Here is an 18742-nt window from a genome sequence, read left to right on the forward strand (position 1 = left end):
ATCGGAAAAGGGACTGAGGCCATACCTTTGCCCAAGATCTTCCTGAAATATGACCTGGTATCTGGACCAGTTGAAATAGGGGTACGGTCGGAACTCGGTAATGATCTTGCAGGAGAGGATGTGTATTCAGCAGTGAAGCTGACTAGCAAGCCTGCCAGTGCTGAGGACCCGCCCATAGATTCCAAGATTTATCCCACCTGCGCAATAACTCACAGCATGTCTAGAAAGGCAGCTGAGACATGAACCAGTTTAAATGAGTCCAGTGTTGATTTAGCAGAGACGTTTTTACTGACCTTGTATCAGAAGGGGTTACCGGATGAGGAGGAAAAGGGTAGTGGGGTTAAGGATAGAAAGGGAGACGAGGAAAATTTAGTGTTGTCAAGAAACAGAATTTTGAACTTTGCCCATAAGATACCCCTAGGTGAACATTCTGGAGTGAGGAAGGAGTTTATAGAGGCACAGAGCCAAGATGAGAAACAGATGTGGCAGCTAGAAGATCCAGGGTTGGACACTGGTGATTTATGTAGCTTGAAAGAGCTGGTTGTGGTTGAAGAATTTAAGTGTGTTCCCGATGATATAAGGGCAGTCCTAGATGAAAAGGATGCCGCTACCCTGAGGGAGTCTGCTGGGTTAGCAGACGAGGTTGTTTTAACCCGCAAGGTTGAGTTTACTCCAGATGAGAGTAGCCCAGAGAGTACCTGGGAGGATCAGGGGAACTTGGAATTTGAAAGGGGGACTGGTATTGAAAGGAGAGGCAGATGTCCCATTTGCCTGTGTGCAGGTTGAGGAAGTACCTGTGGATGCACAGTGTACTGAGCCTTGTGTTGAAACTCAGGAAAGGTCTGAGGTATCTGACTTGGTTAAAAAGGAATGCAGTCCTTTTGGATCAGATGGACTTGGTTCAGTGAAGAAAGGGTTAACCCTGGCACCAGTGGAAAGTGAGAATTCTCAGTCACTTGTGTTAGAAGGTGTTCTAAAAGTTAGTGATGAGATGAAAGCTGGTGAGATGGATGATATTGAGAGAAAAAGTGTTACTGAACTTTTGAATAAAGTAAATTTAAAGTCGGGTTTGGTTCCAGGACTGTTGATCAAAGGGTTCCAGGACTGTTGACCGTTAACTAAACAATGGTTTGTTAACAAGGTGCCTGTGAATCCATATAACCATATAACCATATAACAATCACAGCACGGAAAACAGGCCATTCCGGCCCTCCTAGTCCGTGCCGAACTCTTAATCTCACCTAGTCCCACCTACCCGCACTCAGCCCATAACCCTCCACTCCTTTCCTGTCCATATACCTATCCAATTTTACCTTAAATGACACAACTGAACTGGCCTCTATTACTTCTACAGGAAGCTCATTCCACACAGCTATCACTCTCTGAGTAAAGAAATACCCCCTCGTGTTTCCCTTAAACTTTTGCCCTCTAACTCTCAAATCATGTCCTCTCGTTTGAATCTCCCCTACTCTCAATGGAAACAGCCGATTCACGTCAACTCTATCTATCCCTCTCAACATTTTAAGTACCTCGATCAAATCCCCCCTCAACCTTCTACGCTCCAATGAATAGAGACCTAACTTGTTCAACCTTTCTCTGTAACTTAAGTGCTGAAACCCAGGTAACATCCTAGTAAATCGTCTCTGCACTCTCTCTAATTTATTGATATCTTTCCTATAATTCGGTGACCAGAACTGTACACAATATTCCAAATTTGGCCTTACCAATGCCTTGTACAATTTTAACATTACATCCCAACTTCTGTACTCAATGCTCTGATTTATAAAGGCCAGCGTTCCAAAAGCCTTCTTCACCACCCTATCTACATGAGACTCCACCTTCAGGGAACTATGCACTGTTATTCCTAGATCTCTCTGTTCCTCTGCATTCCTCAATGCCCTACCATTTACCCTGTATGTTCTATTTGGATTATTCCTGCCAAAATGTAGAACCTCACACTTCTCAGCATTAAACTCCATCTGCCAACGTTCAGCCCATTCTTCTAACCGGCATAAATCTCCCTGCAAGCTTTGAAAACCCACCTCATTATCCACAACACCTCCTACCTTAGTATCATCAGCATACTTACTAATCCAATTTACCACCCCATCATCCAGATCATTTATGTATATTACAAACAACATTGGGCCCAAAACAGATCCCTGAGGCACCCCGCTAGTCACCGGCCTCCATCCCGATAAACAATTATCCACCACTACTCTCTGGCATCTCCCATCTAGCCACTGTTGAATCCATTTTATTACTCCAGCATTAATACCTAACGACTGAACCTTCTTAACTAACCTTCCATGTGGAACTTTGTCAAAGGCCTTGCTGAAGTCCATATAGACTACATCCATTGCCTTACCCTCGTCAACATTCCTCGTAACTACTTCAAAAAATTCAATAAGGTTTGTCAAACATTACCTTCCACGCACAAATCCATGCTGGCTACTCCTAATCAGATCCTGTCTATCCAGATAATTATAAATACTATCTCTAAGAATACTTTCCATTAATTTACCCACCACTGATGTCAAACTGACAGGTCTATAATTGCCAGGCTTACTTCTAGAACCCTTTTTAAACAATGGAACCACATGAGCAATACGCCAATCCTCCGGCACAATCCCCGTTTCTAATGACATCTGAAAGATCTCCGTCAGAGCTACTGCTATCTCTACACAAACTTCCCTCAAGGTCCTGCGGAATATCCGGTCAGGACCCGGAGATTTATCCACTTTTAAATTTCTTAAAAGCGCCAGTACTTCCACCTCTTTAATTGTCATAGGTTCCATAACTTCCTTACTTGTTTCCCACACCTTACACCATTCAATATCCTTCTCCTTAGTGAATACCGAAGAGAAGAAATCATTCAAAATCTCTCCCAATTATCCCAACAATCAATTATAGTTTGTTTTGAAATTTAAAGATAGACAACTTGATGTTGCTCAAGTTGGTGATTTGGAGAGACAGAACTTGAAGTGTTGTTTTGACCAAGGGGGATCACCTGCAGGTGTTAAACTGGAAACTAATAGAATTAAAGATCCTGAAGATAAAATTAATGACCTGCTTAAAATTAATGTGGTGTGGAAGTTCAGTAAATGGACTTAGTTTGGAAAACATTAGTGATAAGCTAGCTCCTGTGCAGGGAGTCTGTGAAAGCCTAATCTGGGCTGGTGAGCCAGCTAACCACGTGAGAGTTAAGTGGAAAAGAGGCAAGGGTTGACCAAATGCCACTTTGAATAACAGGATCTGGTTTTGCGGGAATTTGACTTTTTTTTAGACGAAGCTTGTGAAAGATAAAAACAATGTCATGGTAGATTGATTGACTGAATGTTAAGTTTAAAAGTGAAATACAGATTAGTATTTGCACAAATTTCTGTAATGTACTACATTATAATCACACATGTATTGGTTCACACTTTGTAATATACACCTAAGCTAAGAATTAATTCCACTGTAGAAAAAGAATAACTGGCACTTATCCTGGCGTTACAGCATTTTGAGGTCTTCATTTGTTCGGCACAGAAACCATTGATAGTTTACACTGATCATAACCCCTTGGTATTTTTGACTAACATGAACAATAAAAATAGGCGGTTATTAAGTTGGAGTCTGTTACAAGAATTTGATATTAAAATACAACATGTAAAGGGGACTGACAATGTAATTGCTGATTGTTTATCCAGATGTTAATTTGAAAGTATGTCTGTGTTACTCTTGTAGTTAATGACCACTTCTATATTACATTAGACTCTGTAATGTGCCTTACTAGTTAATTTTCACCCTGGTGAAAATTCTTTGAAGGATGGGGGTGTTATGAGTGCTGAACAGACCTGATGGAAATGGGGTCCGGAGTTACCCTTCCCCCCCCAACCGGAAACTATGCTGCTAATGAGAGAGAGAGAGAGAGATGAAGAACAGAGGTAAAGGCATCTGCTACAGATAAGAGCGAGACGACTGATTTATGTATTATGACTTCTTCACTGATTATTTACCTTTTGCAACAAGGACGCTTCTTTGCTCGTTAACATTCTTGCTGAGACAGCAGGGAGTGGACTAGTTTGATGGACATGGACATATTGAGTTGATGGATGGCTGATACCCCGTCAGTGGGGATAAAAGACGGGTCTGGGGAGACACCCTCAGACACACCATTGGACACTGAGAGTGTTGTGCACCCACTGAAAGGTGGGGGCTTCAAGGACCGAATCAGGAGATCGGTCACAAAGCTCACAGTGTGACGGCAGGGCCAGTGGGGGCTTGTGTGTGTGTCCACTCATGCCAGAGTGACGAGTCCACCACAGAAGAACGGTCTAGCCGAGAACGGAGGGGTCATAACCGAATGACCATAACGGTACGATGGAACAAGAAGACAACGGAAGATTTGCCTGCTGCAGCTGCTTACATCTCTGCTCTCTCTCTCCAACAATTGCAACACAACAACCAACTAGCTCAGCACGAACTGAACTGAACTCTATATTCTCTTATGACAATTCATTTACTTAGAGCTATTCAACAATAGAGCTTGTTTATTACTGTTGATTATTATTCCTACACTTCTGTTTTTATTATTGCTAACCTGTTTTATATGTATATATGCATTTTTGATACTATATTGCTTAGTTTACTAATAAGCACCTTTAGTTATAGTACCACCAGACTCCAACGTATCCTTCCATTTCTGCTGGTCTGTTAACCCAGTTAAGGGGTATGTAACAGGTGGCAAGAACAGGAAGGCAGATTACTATCTGAATGGTGTCAAGTTAGGAAAAGGGGAAGTACAACGAGACCTAGGTGTTCTTGTACATCAGTACAAAGTATGCTTGCAGGTACAGCAGGCAGTGAAGAAAGCCAATGGCATGTTGGCCTTCATAACAAGGGGAGTTGAGTATAGGAGCAAAGGGGTCCTTCTGCAGTTGTACAGGGCCCTGATGAGACCACACCTGGAGTATTGTGTTCAGTTTTGGTCTCCAAATTTGAGGAAGGACATTCTTGCTATTGAGGGAGTGCAGCATAGGTTCACGAGGTTAATTCCCGGGATGGCGGGACTGTCATATGTTGAAAGATTGGAGCGACTGGGCTTGTACACACTAGAATTTAGAAGGATGAGAGGGGATCTAATTGAAACATTTAAGATTATTAAGGGATTGATCACACTAGATGCGGAAACATGTTCCCGATGTTGGGGGAGTCCAGAACTAGAGGCCACAGTTTAAGAATAAGTGGTAGGCCATTTAGAACGGAGTTGAGGCAAAACTTTTTCACCCAGAGAGTTGTGGATCTATGGAATGTTCTGCCTCAGAAGGCAGTGGAGGTCAATTCTCTGGATGCTTTCAAGAAAGAGTTAGATAGAGCTCTTAAAGATAGCAGAGTCAAGGGATATGGGGAGAAGGCAGGAACAGGGTACTGATTGTGGATGATCAGCCATGATCACATTGAATGGTGGTGCTGGCTCGAAGGGCTGAATGGCCTACTCCTGCACCTATTGTCTATTTATCCTCATCACAACATGCTTTCTCAGTGATTTTCATGTCATGAGTAAATATGGAGACCTTACAGTCTGCCCTATCCTCCAGATCAGTGAAATATAAATCCCAGAATAATTGATGGCCAAGATATGATTCTTTGGGCACTCTTCTACTGATATCCTACCAGCCTGAAAAAAAGATCTGTTTATCACAATTCTTTCTTTTATGTGACAACCGATCTTCATTCCATGCTTGTACATTGTCCCAACACCTTTTATATGGCACCCTATCAAATTCCTTCTCAGAATCCAAATACACAAAGAAATGGCAGCTGACATGAACACAATTGTATCCACACTGTATATCATGTCAGATGTTTTAACTTTTTAAATTTTTCATTTATTAATTATCCTGGTAAATCTTTCTTAGCAGAGAAATACCTACCTTAGCAGAGAAACCAATCAGGTAATAATTTGTTTGATTTGATTATTTTCTTTTTAGTACTGCAATTAACTATCATTTTACTTTCTGGATTACTGCAAACCTTTCGTATACCTTTGATATGTTAAGTCATTACTTTCTCCCTGTAGAAGACAAAATATGAGTGGATTGGGTGCAGAGATGCTTCAAAGTTCAAAGTAAATTTATTATCAAAGTACATAAATGCTGCCACTGTAACCCTGAAAGTTCATTTTTTTGCCAGCATACACTGTAAATACAAGAAACACAATAGAATCAATAAAAGACTGCACCCAACATTATAGACATAAAATGTACAAAAGACAACAAACTGCAAATACAAACAAATAAAAATAAATAAGCAATAATTGTCAAGAACCTGAGATGAAGAGCTCTTGAAAGTAACTCCATAGGTTGTAGGAATAGTTCAGTGATGGAGTGAGTGAAGTTATCCCCTCTGGTTAAAGAGCCTGATGGTTGAGGGGTAAAAACTGCTCCTGAACCTGGTGGGGTAGTGTAGGTCCTGAGGCTCCTGTAACTGGAAGAAGCCAGAAGAGAGCATGACCTGACTGGTGAGAATCCCTATTGATGGATGCTGCTTTCCTACAACAACACTCCATATAGATATGCACATGGTGGGGAGGGCATTACCAGTGATGGACTAGGTTGTATCTACTACCATTTGTAAGATTTTCTGTTCAAAGACATTGGCATTTCCATCCCAGGCTGTGTTGCAGTCAGTCAATAGACTCTCCACAACACATCTATAGAAGCTTTATTTGTCATGCCAAATTTTTACAAACTAAGGAAGTAGAGGCGCTGCTATGCTGTCCAGCGGGGATAACTTCACCTAAAGTCACCTGCTCCTTCACTGAACTGTTCCCACAACCTAAGGACTCTCTTTCAAGGACTTTTCATCTCAGGTTCTCGATATTTATTGTTTATTTACAATTATTATTTCTTTTTTTCTTTTGCACTGCAGAGTTTGTTGTCTTTTGCACATTGACTGTTTCTCTGCCCTGTTGGGTGCAGTCTTTCCTTGATTCTATTCTGGTTCTCGGATTTGCTGAGTATCCCCACAAGAAAACAAATCTCAGGGTTTTTAATGCTGACATATATACTTTGATAATAATTTACTTTGAACTTTGACATGTACCTATCTGCTGTCGGCACAATGTCAAAGTAAGCTAACCTTCATTGTAAAACAGAGCCAGGCAAATCGGAAACCTCTAACCAGCACCAAGAATTTTATCAGTAGTATTAACCTCCCAACAACCATAAATCTACAAGCTGCTCTATATTCCTTGAAACAGTTGTTGAGACCACCACATTCCTGACACATCTCTCTGAAGGGATACCTCAATATTAATAGTTAAGAATCAGACAATGCGTTTGTGTATCTCTGCAAGAGTAATGTGTTGCATAATTTGACCAAGAGCCAAAGTTCATGAACCAGAACAGGATGTGAACTTATTGCCAAGGATTCAGATATTGCTATTCTCAGATGCACAAATGTGGCAATAATAGAAAGCTTATATCCCCCTTTTCTTTTAGGTAGTTGTTTTGAAATATCAAAAACATAACTGTCTTAACAAGACATACCATTGCAAAAGACTGTGGAGATAAAGGTTCTCCATTATTTCCCCTGTTTTCTTTAGACTGTGAGTCTTGTGCATCTTTCTCTGCTTGTCCACTGGGTGTCTTCAATGAAACTAACAGTTCTTCAAAATCAGATGACACCTGTTGATATACTGCATTGTAACATCGAACAAAAATTCAAAAAGCAACCACAAAGGATAGCTCGATATCCTTGGAGCAATACAAAATTGGAGACATAAAAACATTATTTTCCTTCAAAGATAAACACCAAGAACAAAGACTAAATCAAATGAGATTACAAAATATGTGGTTGAGTGACAAGAACAATATAATCCATACTGGCAAAACAACTTCCAGTGATTTCTTTTGTTGTAAAGATAATGTACTTAATGATATAAGAAATATAACCATTGAGTTACATGGCATGCAAATAGGCCTTCAGCCCAGCATATTGTTGCTTGCCAAGGTGGTTTCCTGAGCTAGCCCCATTTGCTTATATTAGCTGTATTACCCCATACCCCTCTAAACTTTTCCTATCCACACTGTTGTGATATTCTCCTCCTCTACAATTATAATATTTTAAACCCTTGAATTATAGAAAATATAACACATCACACAAAAATTTTATGAAAAAAATTAATGCACATGACTTTGTCTTCCAGAATTGCAGAAATCAAACTCAACTTGAAACAGAAAAATCTTTGAGTTTCTCTCTTTAATGACACTGTGGCCTAACAGACATGTGGACATTACTTAGGAGAATATGATATATTCATTGAAATAAAAACCTGTCTTCATGCAAGTTGAAATGGTCAAAAGATTTAATGTTCAAAGCCAAATATTAAGGGCAAGTTCCATATAAATATAGGCACAAAATGTACAAAAAGGGATAAATAGTAATAGAAAAAGACAGTTTAATTATTATCTCTTTCCATTTGTCAAATACATCCGTAGATGCTTTTAAAATCTCACTTTATTAGGTACCTCCTGTATGTTTGTGGTCTTCTGTTGCTCTAGCCCATTCACTTCAAGGTTCGATGAGTTGTGTGTTATGCTCTTCTACACACCACTATTGTGTATAACTCAATGGTTATTTGAGTTACTGCCACTTTCCTATAAGCTTGAGCCAGTCTGGCCATTCTCTCCTGATTTTCTCTCATTTCGGTGATAGAACTGCTGCTCACTGGATGGTTTTTTTTGGTTCTCACACCATTCTCTGTAAACACTAGTGACTGTTGTACATGAAAATCCCAGATCAGTATTTTCTGAGACACTCAAACCATCCTGTCTGGCACCAACAATCATTCCACAGCCCACGTCACTTCGATCACATTTCTTCCCCAATATGATGTTTGGCCTGAACAACAAATGAACCTCTTGATCGTGTCTGCATACTTTTATTCATCGAATTGCTGCAACAGTATTATATATTTACAGTAACAAGCAGGTGTACAGGGGTACCTAATAGAGTGGCCATTAAGTATATTTGATCACGTTTGCTCAGATCAAAAGGACTAATTTCAGTGCAACACCTAACTTAACCACATTTACACTATTCACGTTAGAATCACATTATTCAATAGCTGGGCGATCTTTCATGCTTGACTAGGTGGATCTTGCATTCTGTTCATCTGGAAGTATATTTTTAATTTAATAATTATTATTAGCAAACTATACTCTTTCTCTTTCATGCAAGTGAATAAGGAACAAGAGCATTCAGCTTCTCGAGCCTGTTCTATCATTTATAAATGTTTGCTATCCTTAATCCATTTTCCCACAATGTTCCTCATCTATTAACCATACTACTTTAAAAAAAATCTAAACCAATTACAATATTTTCAACCGACTTCCTCATCAGTTTGTTTTGGGGGGGGAGGAGGATGGGTAAAAGAGTTCCAGATTTTAGATTTTTTTTTAATTAATGTGAAGATTATTAAAGCTGAGCAAACTAGTTCCAATAGGAAAATTACCCATTATTTCTAGATTTGCCTATGGAAATAATGAGCTGTTCTCTAAAGATCTTGAGCACAAAATTATCCCATTTAAATCACTCTCCCTTCTAGTCGAATTTCTTTCAAACACACTAAATCTTAAAAGGTACAATACTACACAATACTAATAATAAAAGATTAGTCGACTTTTTTTGCCACTCTTCACAAGCTTCTTTTGTTTTGTTTAGCCTTCCATATTTTCCTTATGCAGCCAGCATGCAAACTACTTACACTATATTAAGAGTTAGAGGAGAAGTTTCAATTTAAATCCTGGTCCTTAATTCAGACAGTGAAACCCAGTTACCTATTGAACTAAAATATTCGTACCAACTGAGTATTCACACTTAATTGTATATTCTCCAGTTCAAAAAAAAAGCAATTTCACATTTCAACTACGCCTCTCAAAATCTCTACATGATGCTGCAAGTGGGGTTCTTACCTTGGTGGAGGAATTATTCTTTTCTGTTGAAGATGGACATGACTGACAATTTTCTACAACAGGCTTCTGCTCACATGATTCTTCATTCCTTTTGAGAATTTTCATACTTTGTTTACTAGTACCAGTACATGCCTGCAGAGGTTCAAAAGAACATTTCACAGTTTAAGAGTGTTTTTAAATAATTTAGGGCTATGAATAATGCTATCACTGACAAAAAATGGACTATTGATTACATTTACAATTTTTCCACAGATAAGAATGCAGATACCAATCTGTACAGATGTTGGTTTGCATTATCTTGGACTCAGCTCAAAGTTCATATGCTTACCCTGTTTCTGCTCAGCAGGAGCTTTTTAACTTATTTTTAATTGTTTCTGATAGAAATACTTAAAATTATTTAGTTAGATACAAATGATTAAACATTTAAACAAAATAAATTAAAACATTAAAATAATAGAACAGAAAGTAAAATGAGACACGCACTTCTACAAAGAGCTGGTAATGCCATTCTAATGTCATAGCATGTAACACAGACGCAGGAATTTTTGGCTGATCAAGCTACAGCCATTATCAAGCATCATCTTTTTTTACACTAATTTAATTCTAATCCATTTTACACTCAATCTTCCCAAATGCTCCCTCCCAGATTCTCCCACTTGTATACACGCTAGGAATAATTTGGCTACTTTAACAATCAATGTGCATATTTTTGGGATGCAGGAGGAAACCAGAGTAACTGAGGCAAATTTATGTGGGTCACTGACAGCAAAAGAGGTCAGGATTGAACCAGTGTTGCCAGAACTATGAGACAGCAAAACCACTGTACTGCTGGAACTGCTGCTCATTTGCCAGATATTCATACCATAAGCTAAGGGGTAGGTACAATATGCTTCCAGATTTTATCTACAATATATCTTGGCTCTGCCACAGATCTCAATGTTCTGGATATGTTAGCATTTGAGCCACAACTCGACTCAGGCATTCATATTTGCATAGTCAAGGATGGAATTCAAAGACCTACTTCGCCATGAACAGCTAGCCATCAACAAATGTGATCTGTAAAACCAGACTCTGTGTGGAGACCAATGTTGTAATCTCTACATCCAAACTTCAAAAAATCACATTCCAAGTTACAATCCTGAACTGTGTATATACCTGTTTATTTGGCAGTTTAGATTGTGACTGGCCAGTGCTTTCAGGTCCCCGAGTTCTCACCTTGAAATTTTCAGAGTTATCCTCTTTTGCTAATGGATGCAAGACAATAAGCTTTAATGACCAGAATACAAATGGTCAAAAAGAATTCTGCCACACAAGCAAGAACAGTTTAATTACAAAGAGCATTGATAAATTAAAAACTGAATAACCACAGAGACAGGAAGAAATATCATAGTAGGAAACTCAATAGTTCAAATGAACATCTATTAAGATACAAGATAAATTAATGTTTCAAGTGCATAAAATTCAATGTTTCAAGTAGTTACAAAAATGAGGAAAAATACGTAATTGAATAACTTATAACGAACAATGGATCAGAAAGTAGCTCAGCAATTTGTTGATACTTAGTCATGAATGAGTATAGGTAATCAAATAGCTATCAGGAAGAGGTAGCATCAAGGATATCCCTATCCTCCATGATCAAAGGGCACAACATGTGAGTGCCAGTGTCCAGCCATATTCATTGAGTGGATGATCCATTTTAGTTTCCTACTGAACTCCCCACCAAAGAAGCTGGATTTCAGCTAATCTGATATCAAGAAAAAACAGAGTATGTCCTTAAGCAGGGGATGTGGTATGTTAACATCCTAGGTGTTGAAGTAAAGATGTCAGCTCCAGAATTAGCTGTGCTTTCAGATAAACTGTTCAAGAGAAGTTACAATGTTGGTATTTACCTGATAATGTGGAAAATTGCCCAGCATTTCTTGTCTACAAAAAGCAGGACAATTATAACCCAGCTCATTATTTCAGTCCACTCTCAATCATTACTTAGCTGATGGAAAGTGTCAGCTGCTTACCAATGTTTGGTTTGACTTTTACTAGGACCTCTCAACTCTAGACTTCATTACAACTTGATCCAAACAAGGAACCAAGAACTGAATGCCAGAGATAAAGTGAAAGTGACTGTCCTTGACTTTAAAGTAATATTAATGAGCCCTGGTATAAATAAAGTTATTAAGCATCTAGAGGAAGATACCTCATTACCTCACAGAGAGGAGGATTATTATGGCTGTCAATCATTCTAAGCTCAAGACCTCATTGTCCTATGTGTCATCAAATTATCTGCTTTAATGACCTTCCTTCCTTTACAAGGTCAAAAAGGGAGTGTTCATTGATCATGAACACCCAAATCTATGTTTCAACAAAGCTACCATTACCAAGTTCCTCTAACTTCAGTATCCTCTGATCGCCAATAACAAAATTAGGGCAACTATGTAAACACAGGATAGATCTGAGGTTGGATATCCTTCAGCATGTGACACACATCCTTAAATAAATCGGCATCAACACAAAGCCTTCCAACCATCTACAATAAAAATTGTTAACCTATTTTCTGGATGTGATTCAATACTTTGCAAGACAATTTTATTTATTATGGCATTGTTATGGCTGTGCGTATCATAACATCATTCTATAGAAAAGAAATAAAACACTGGGTCGAAAAACTGAAAATTTAACTTCTTGAAATTTAAGTTCCTTTTTTAAAAGTTTGCCTTCAAATGATTCACATTGGCATTCAATCAGAAACAGTTATGAATATCTGTGTTCAGATGAAAATCCTTAAGCTCCTTCCACTAATTTTACCTAATCCACTGATTTTTCCCTCTACGTTCTATTTTCTTGATATTAATTACATTTGTAAAAAAACAAGGAATATAATTCATAAAGCAAAGCAATGATTAAAATTTGAAGGTCAAAAGATTCACAAAAAAAACCAAACCTAAAACAAGTGCAGGGATAATGTTAAATTCTACATTTCATTCTCTTCCCCCAAGCCTATGATAAATTCGCAATAATCAGCTTTTTGCCAAAATATGGTTATTCAGAACTGAATGTTTTCCATTGAGTTATCGAACATTTATAACAGAAAGGAGGGGCCATTAGTCAACAGTGTTCTGCTGGTTCACCACATAAGAGGGCAAGTCCATTTAGAGATTAACATACCTAAACAATTTAAAGAAAGCAAAAAGAAGTTCCATGTTCTATTGCTGACAGTAGGTTCTTTGTGATCCTTACTGCAATAGCTAAACTTTTTGAGGGAAAAAACAGTCACATCACACTCGCACTGGCCCCCTCTGCAATCTCTTCTCTGATGAAGGGTCTCATACTGAAATGTGGACTGTTTATTCCTCTCTGTAGATGCTGCCCAACCTATTGAGTTCCTCCAGCATTTTGTATGTGTTACTCTGGATTTCCAGCATCTGCAGAATCTCTTGTGCATCGCACTTGTTTGGATCCAAGTGCTTAATAAAATAACATTTGATAGATATAACTATGTTTGCAACACTGTTTAAAACCAAAGAAATTCCAATATAGTTGTGAGGGACAAAAATTTCAGGCATCTTTGAAACACTAGATGATTTTATTTAGCGAATAATATGACAAAGTTTGATTGATTCCATGCCAGTCATTACCCCTTCTGTTTCGTGCCACTTGATCTCCTGGTACCCATTTCTGCTTTTGTTGTCCATCTGTTTTAAATGGCTGCACACTAGTTTCTGTAGTTGTGGGATTTTGGGACACGGGCTAAGAAGGCAGAAAAGAGTAAATAACATAAAGTGTTCCCAAATCACAACACATTACGTCACATTCTTCTGGAAGGATTCGGTCACTAATGAGAGGACCTTTTGATAGTCACCAATAAAATAGCTGATGTGAAATTTTAATGTGTCCAAAACATGAGTTTTATGATCTGAGCAATTACTTTTCCCAACACATCCTAAGAAGCTATTAAAAATGCAGGGAAAATGAAAGCAAAAGTCATCCTTTCACTAGCATACCCAAATATAGGGGGAAAAGACTTATTTGGACTACTTTAAATTCTTTTATACTTCATTGAAAATAAGGTTAAAGAGATTAGCTTTATTGTCACACATACTTTGAAAAACTCAATATGCAGTAAAATACATTGCTTGTTTCAATGACCAACAAAGTTTAAGGATTTGCTGGGGACAGCCCTCAAGTGTTGCCATGCTTCTGGCGCCAACAAAGCATAACTCACAATTTACTAATCTGAATCCAAGCTTGTACGTCTTTGGAATGTGAGAGGAAACCAGAGCACCCAGAAGAAACCCACGTAGTCACAGGGAGAATGTACACACTCCTTAAAGACAGTGACAGAAATTGAACCCAATTGCTGGTGTTGTGAAGCATTGTGCTATGCAATGAAAATGTCAAATGTCAAACTTTTCAAGTTTGAAAATGATATTAAGATTATATATGTAAGTGCAATTGGTTAAAAAGCATCCTTGTGTGTTGTAAAATTTCAATGATCCTGCTTACCTTTTCTTGCCAACTGGGAGAAGGTTTGCTGGCCAGTTCTGCATTATGAGAATTGCTTTGTGCAGGGACGGGTGAAATTCCAAAATTACTTTGTAAGGATTGCCATACATTGGAAAACTCATCCAGTTTCAGTTGATCCTATGACATGAATACATATGTAGTTCAGCTCAAGTCATAGTTTGTATTCAAATGAATATAAACTTATGTTAATTTTGATATTTAATTTTATATTCAACAGTTTTTGAAACACTTATAAAAATGTTTAATCTCCTTGTCATGTTCCATGAGTAAATAGGGTTAAATGCTGAAATACGTACTTTGTAGACACGAGACTGCAAATGCTGAAATCTGAAGCAACACACAATCTGCTGTAAGAACTCAGCAGGCTAAATTCCTTTGGCAGACTGGTTGTTGCTTTAAAATGAACTTTCCCTTTCAATCATCTTTCTTTACCGTTTTGCGTACAAGATGACATTCAAAGTTCACTTGCATACTTGCAAGATATAGAAGGACAAAGAAAATCAAAATGGAGAGCAGAAACTATACTACTTAGTTCTACACACATTATAGCACCCTTGGTAATTCTAAGTAACCATCCGAGTTTGTAAAGAATAACTCAGTTTGGCTGGATCAGGAACAGGGCATGAACCTTTGTGCCTTTCACTGTTTGCAGTGCTGCGCTGAGACTTGCTGAAATTCCTACATTGTTCTGCTTTGTCTTGGACTTGGTTTTGGGATGGTTGGCATTGGACCTGCTGGGAAGCCGTGTCATAGTTTATTGCTTTCATGGGGAACTCAAGGAGGAACACAGGTCCAAACATTGAGTGTCTTCCATTTCTGGGGCTGGCAATGTGTAGCTCACATGTTAACAGATGGTCCAGCTTCCAATCTTTTTTATCATCTCCTACTCAAAGTGATAGGAGATATTGTCTTCCAAGCCTAAAGGCTACTTATGGTTTTAAGCTCAGTGGGGTGGGGGTGTGGGGAATATTTGCTGGCCATTCAACTCATCACTACCAAGAAATCTTACTGGCCAGGATGCACATCTCAGCCCCATACCTCAGCAATGAATGGTTGCACTGCTCACCCTCTCCAAACCAAGATTTCATGCTCTAAGAGCACAAACAGAGGGCAAGATTTGTGAAAGGCTCCTGTAACACTAGAAAGCAACAGTGAGAATCAGATTGGGCTTTTTGCCAGTATAGCTGCACTGCCAGTAACAGTCCTCTCCAAATACAGTACAATGTTATAATGGTCCCTTTTAGCAGCATCAGCACTCTCAATCCTGTGAATGCACCCAGAGGGATAAACAAGGTAACTGTGTGTCAATATATCTAATAATGGAGGCCTTCACACCACACATTGCAACAATTTCTATTATCCTTCTCTGAGAAACAGTCATACAGCACTTGGAAAAGGCTGATGTAGACAATAACCCTGGCAATAAGATAACCGATTGAGAATTTGAGAGTTTTGACGTAGTTTACTGAGTTTATGTAATAAATGAATGGGAAACATGATGTGTCCTTGTTTCATTATGTTTTACTGATAGTATGTTTGGAATTCAATGATTATATAAAAAGTTAGTTAAAATTCTGCAAACATGAATCAAAGGAAAATTCTATCATTATCCAGTGTATTATACTGCAATACAGCCCAGACTCTACATTGGTAAAATTGTATGTGGCTGGACTAGCTGTTTATGATGTAATTATGCAAACTAGAGTAAGAGAACAGTTAAATATTTGGTTTTTGAATGTCTGCAGGAACAGGATGAGATACAATAAGAACATAATATTCACTATATTTAATGAAGATATTCCCTTCTAATTTTAAAAAAATTTAATAAATGAACATCCGTCCTACCGCTTTAGTAGATGCCCCTTTGTGTTCAAGATCATCATTCCTTTGAAAGCTAGACAGTCCATCCGCTTTCTGATGGTTGATTTGATTGCTCCTATTTTCTGCCCTGAGAGATGGTTGTCTTCCATTAAGCTGCTAAATGTTAAAATGCAGAGATAAAATTAACTTTTTGGTTCAAGTTAATTTAGACAAAGTTACAATGTGCAGATTCTGAAGTGAGCCACACATTATGATCCAGAGAATAGCAACCCAGTCAGTTCAATCTCAAAGTATTTCAGAAAACCAAGCAGAAAATAGGTTTAAGAGAAACACAATGAAAATCTCACATCATGCTGGATCTATGAAATTCAAGAATATATTAATAAAACTGCAGATTTGCTGCCATTCAGAAACATCCAAACACCCTTGTGAATTTCTTTTTGGAAACACCTATGCTTAGCATTGTCACTGATCCCTCCCATCCATCCAACAATTTCTGACTGCCTATCATCAGGAAGAATGTACCACGGCATTAGGACATGAACTGTTAGGATGGGAAACAGTTTTTCCCAGTATGTGAGACTGCTGAACTCCCTGCCACCACCCATTTCTCATCACATATGAAGAGCCAGTAGTGTTATACTGTTACGTGTGTTCTGAATGAACCTTATTATTTGTTAATTTAATGGGGGCAATATTATTTTATGTGTTGTGTGTCTGTTACATGTACTATGTTATTTGTACATCTCGGAGGAACGTTGTTTCATTTGGCAGTATACATGTGTATGGATGACTGATGATAAACTTGAATTTGAAAATCTAGAAAATCAGTTATATTAGTTTAAAAAAGCAGGAAATACTCAAACAGGTAAAACAGCATTTGTGATAATAACAGCCATTCTCTCTTCAGATTCTGACTGATTTATTGTTTCCTATCAGCATTTTGTGTCTTTTTCAAATTTCCAATATAAATTTGTGCTTGCAAAATTAAATTAAATATCCATACCTGCGTAGGTACAAATAGGGATCGAGGGGAGTGGTTCAAGCCTCCTGTTGGTACTTTGTGAGCAGACTGCGAAGAAGGAGACATAGCATGTTGAGATACCGCCGCTGGCTGTGGTTTCAACAACATTGCTGCTTTCTGGCTTCCAAACTCCAAGCGATTACCGTGACTGAGGTTGATTAAGGCACCCTTTGGAAGCCTATAACCTCGGCCAGAAGAACATCTAAAAACAATTGTAGCATCATTAGTTGCTGAAACTCCAGTTTTAGCGTACTCATATTCTTGGAAAGTAAATGCATTAATGTAGCATTATTCAAATCCCACAAAGATAAGTTATCCCAGGCTAAATGATCTTTCCATACAGCACAACCAATTTTATTTTACTTCAGTTAAAGGGACAATCCTTCAGTTAGCAAAGCCTATCAATGAAAATACAAGATGTGGATGTAATTGACTTGAACAGTGAATTAAGTAAATTCAAAGAACCCTATAAATATAAACAAACCTTAGACTAAGTCCACTTGGAAATTCTTCATCAAATAATACTTCATAAAATTCATCAGATTCTCGCTCAGCTATACAAAGAAGACAAGTACATATCATTGAAAAGCAGAAAGTCCTCAATAACAGCAAAATTGCAGTTTGGTTTCACTTTGACAAATCAGAAGATTTACTGTTCCAATCCAAAATAAGGACTATTGCAAATATAAATTGTTCAAGATAGTGCTTCCAGAAGTTCAAATAACCATAGCAAAGCACGAAAAAGTTACAGCAATGTTGGGATATGGCGGGAAGGTTGCAGAAATGGTTTTTTTTAAAAGACCTATTGAGTTAAACTTATAATATCAACATTCCTACTACTCCTACTATTTATTTTGCTAAATTTAAAACCGATTTAATGAATACACTGACTAAAAATTAAAGGGCAGGTAATATGACATAAGATTCTCAAAATAAATGGGATTTTGAGTGAACATTATTGTGTTATTATACCAAGTCTGAACCTGAATCATTCTTCCAAATTGACTTTACTTTAGGGATGAAACATGGCCCTAAACTGTGTCTGGCACCATCAACACATTAATCTACATGAAAGAAAACATAAAATATGTATGTTCAGGCAAAGTAAGCTTGATGAGGAATTTGAAGGGCAAGTTTGCTAAAGTCAGGGAGGGAAACAACATTTTCACCAAGTGGGCCATTAATTATGCAGGAACATGAGAGATTTAAATAATGTTGATATCAGGTGGAGATAGACAAGAAGAACAACAGTTTATTAATGGGAAATTAAATTGAGATATAAGGATGCTTGCATAGAATAATGACACACCATGTTAAAAATTCAGTAAATTTTGAATAGGTTTGTTTACCACTAATTTAGAAATAATACACACTTAGCCAGTCATGATATCTTAAGACCAAGAATATCAAAGATCTA

At 37.9% G+C, this 18742-nt stretch overlaps 1 protein-coding gene across 5 annotated transcripts in view; it reads right to left on the minus strand.

Moving 5' to 3' along the window:
• xrn1 (5'-3' exoribonuclease 1) overlaps positions 1-18742 on the minus strand; it is a 136102-nt gene that overhangs the window by 23074 nt on the left and 94286 nt on the right. For 2 of the 5 annotated variants that reach the window (XM_073041505.1, XM_073041508.1), the window contains exons 30-37: positions 17810-17879; positions 17308-17527; positions 16326-16457; positions 14460-14597; positions 13592-13703; positions 11118-11206; positions 9963-10094; positions 7536-7673 (exon numbers count right to left, since the gene is read on the minus strand). In XM_073041505.1, the coding sequence (XP_072897606.1) occupies positions 7536-7673; positions 9963-10094; positions 11118-11206; positions 13592-13703; positions 14460-14597; positions 16326-16457; positions 17308-17527; positions 17810-17879 (1031 nt within the window). Of the gene's footprint in view, positions 1-7535; positions 7674-8521; positions 9164-9962; positions 10095-11117; positions 11207-13591; positions 13704-14459; positions 14598-16325; positions 16458-17307; positions 17528-17809; positions 17880-18742 lie in introns of those variants that run through there. The other 3 variants (XM_073041509.1, XM_073041507.1, XR_012098411.1) reach the window with 3 other exon arrangements.

Source organism: Hemitrygon akajei, chromosome 3, assembly GCF_048418815.1.
Source record: "Hemitrygon akajei chromosome 3, sHemAka1.3, whole genome shotgun sequence".
Lineage (NCBI taxonomy): Eukaryota > Metazoa > Chordata > Chondrichthyes > Myliobatiformes > Dasyatidae > Hemitrygon > Hemitrygon akajei.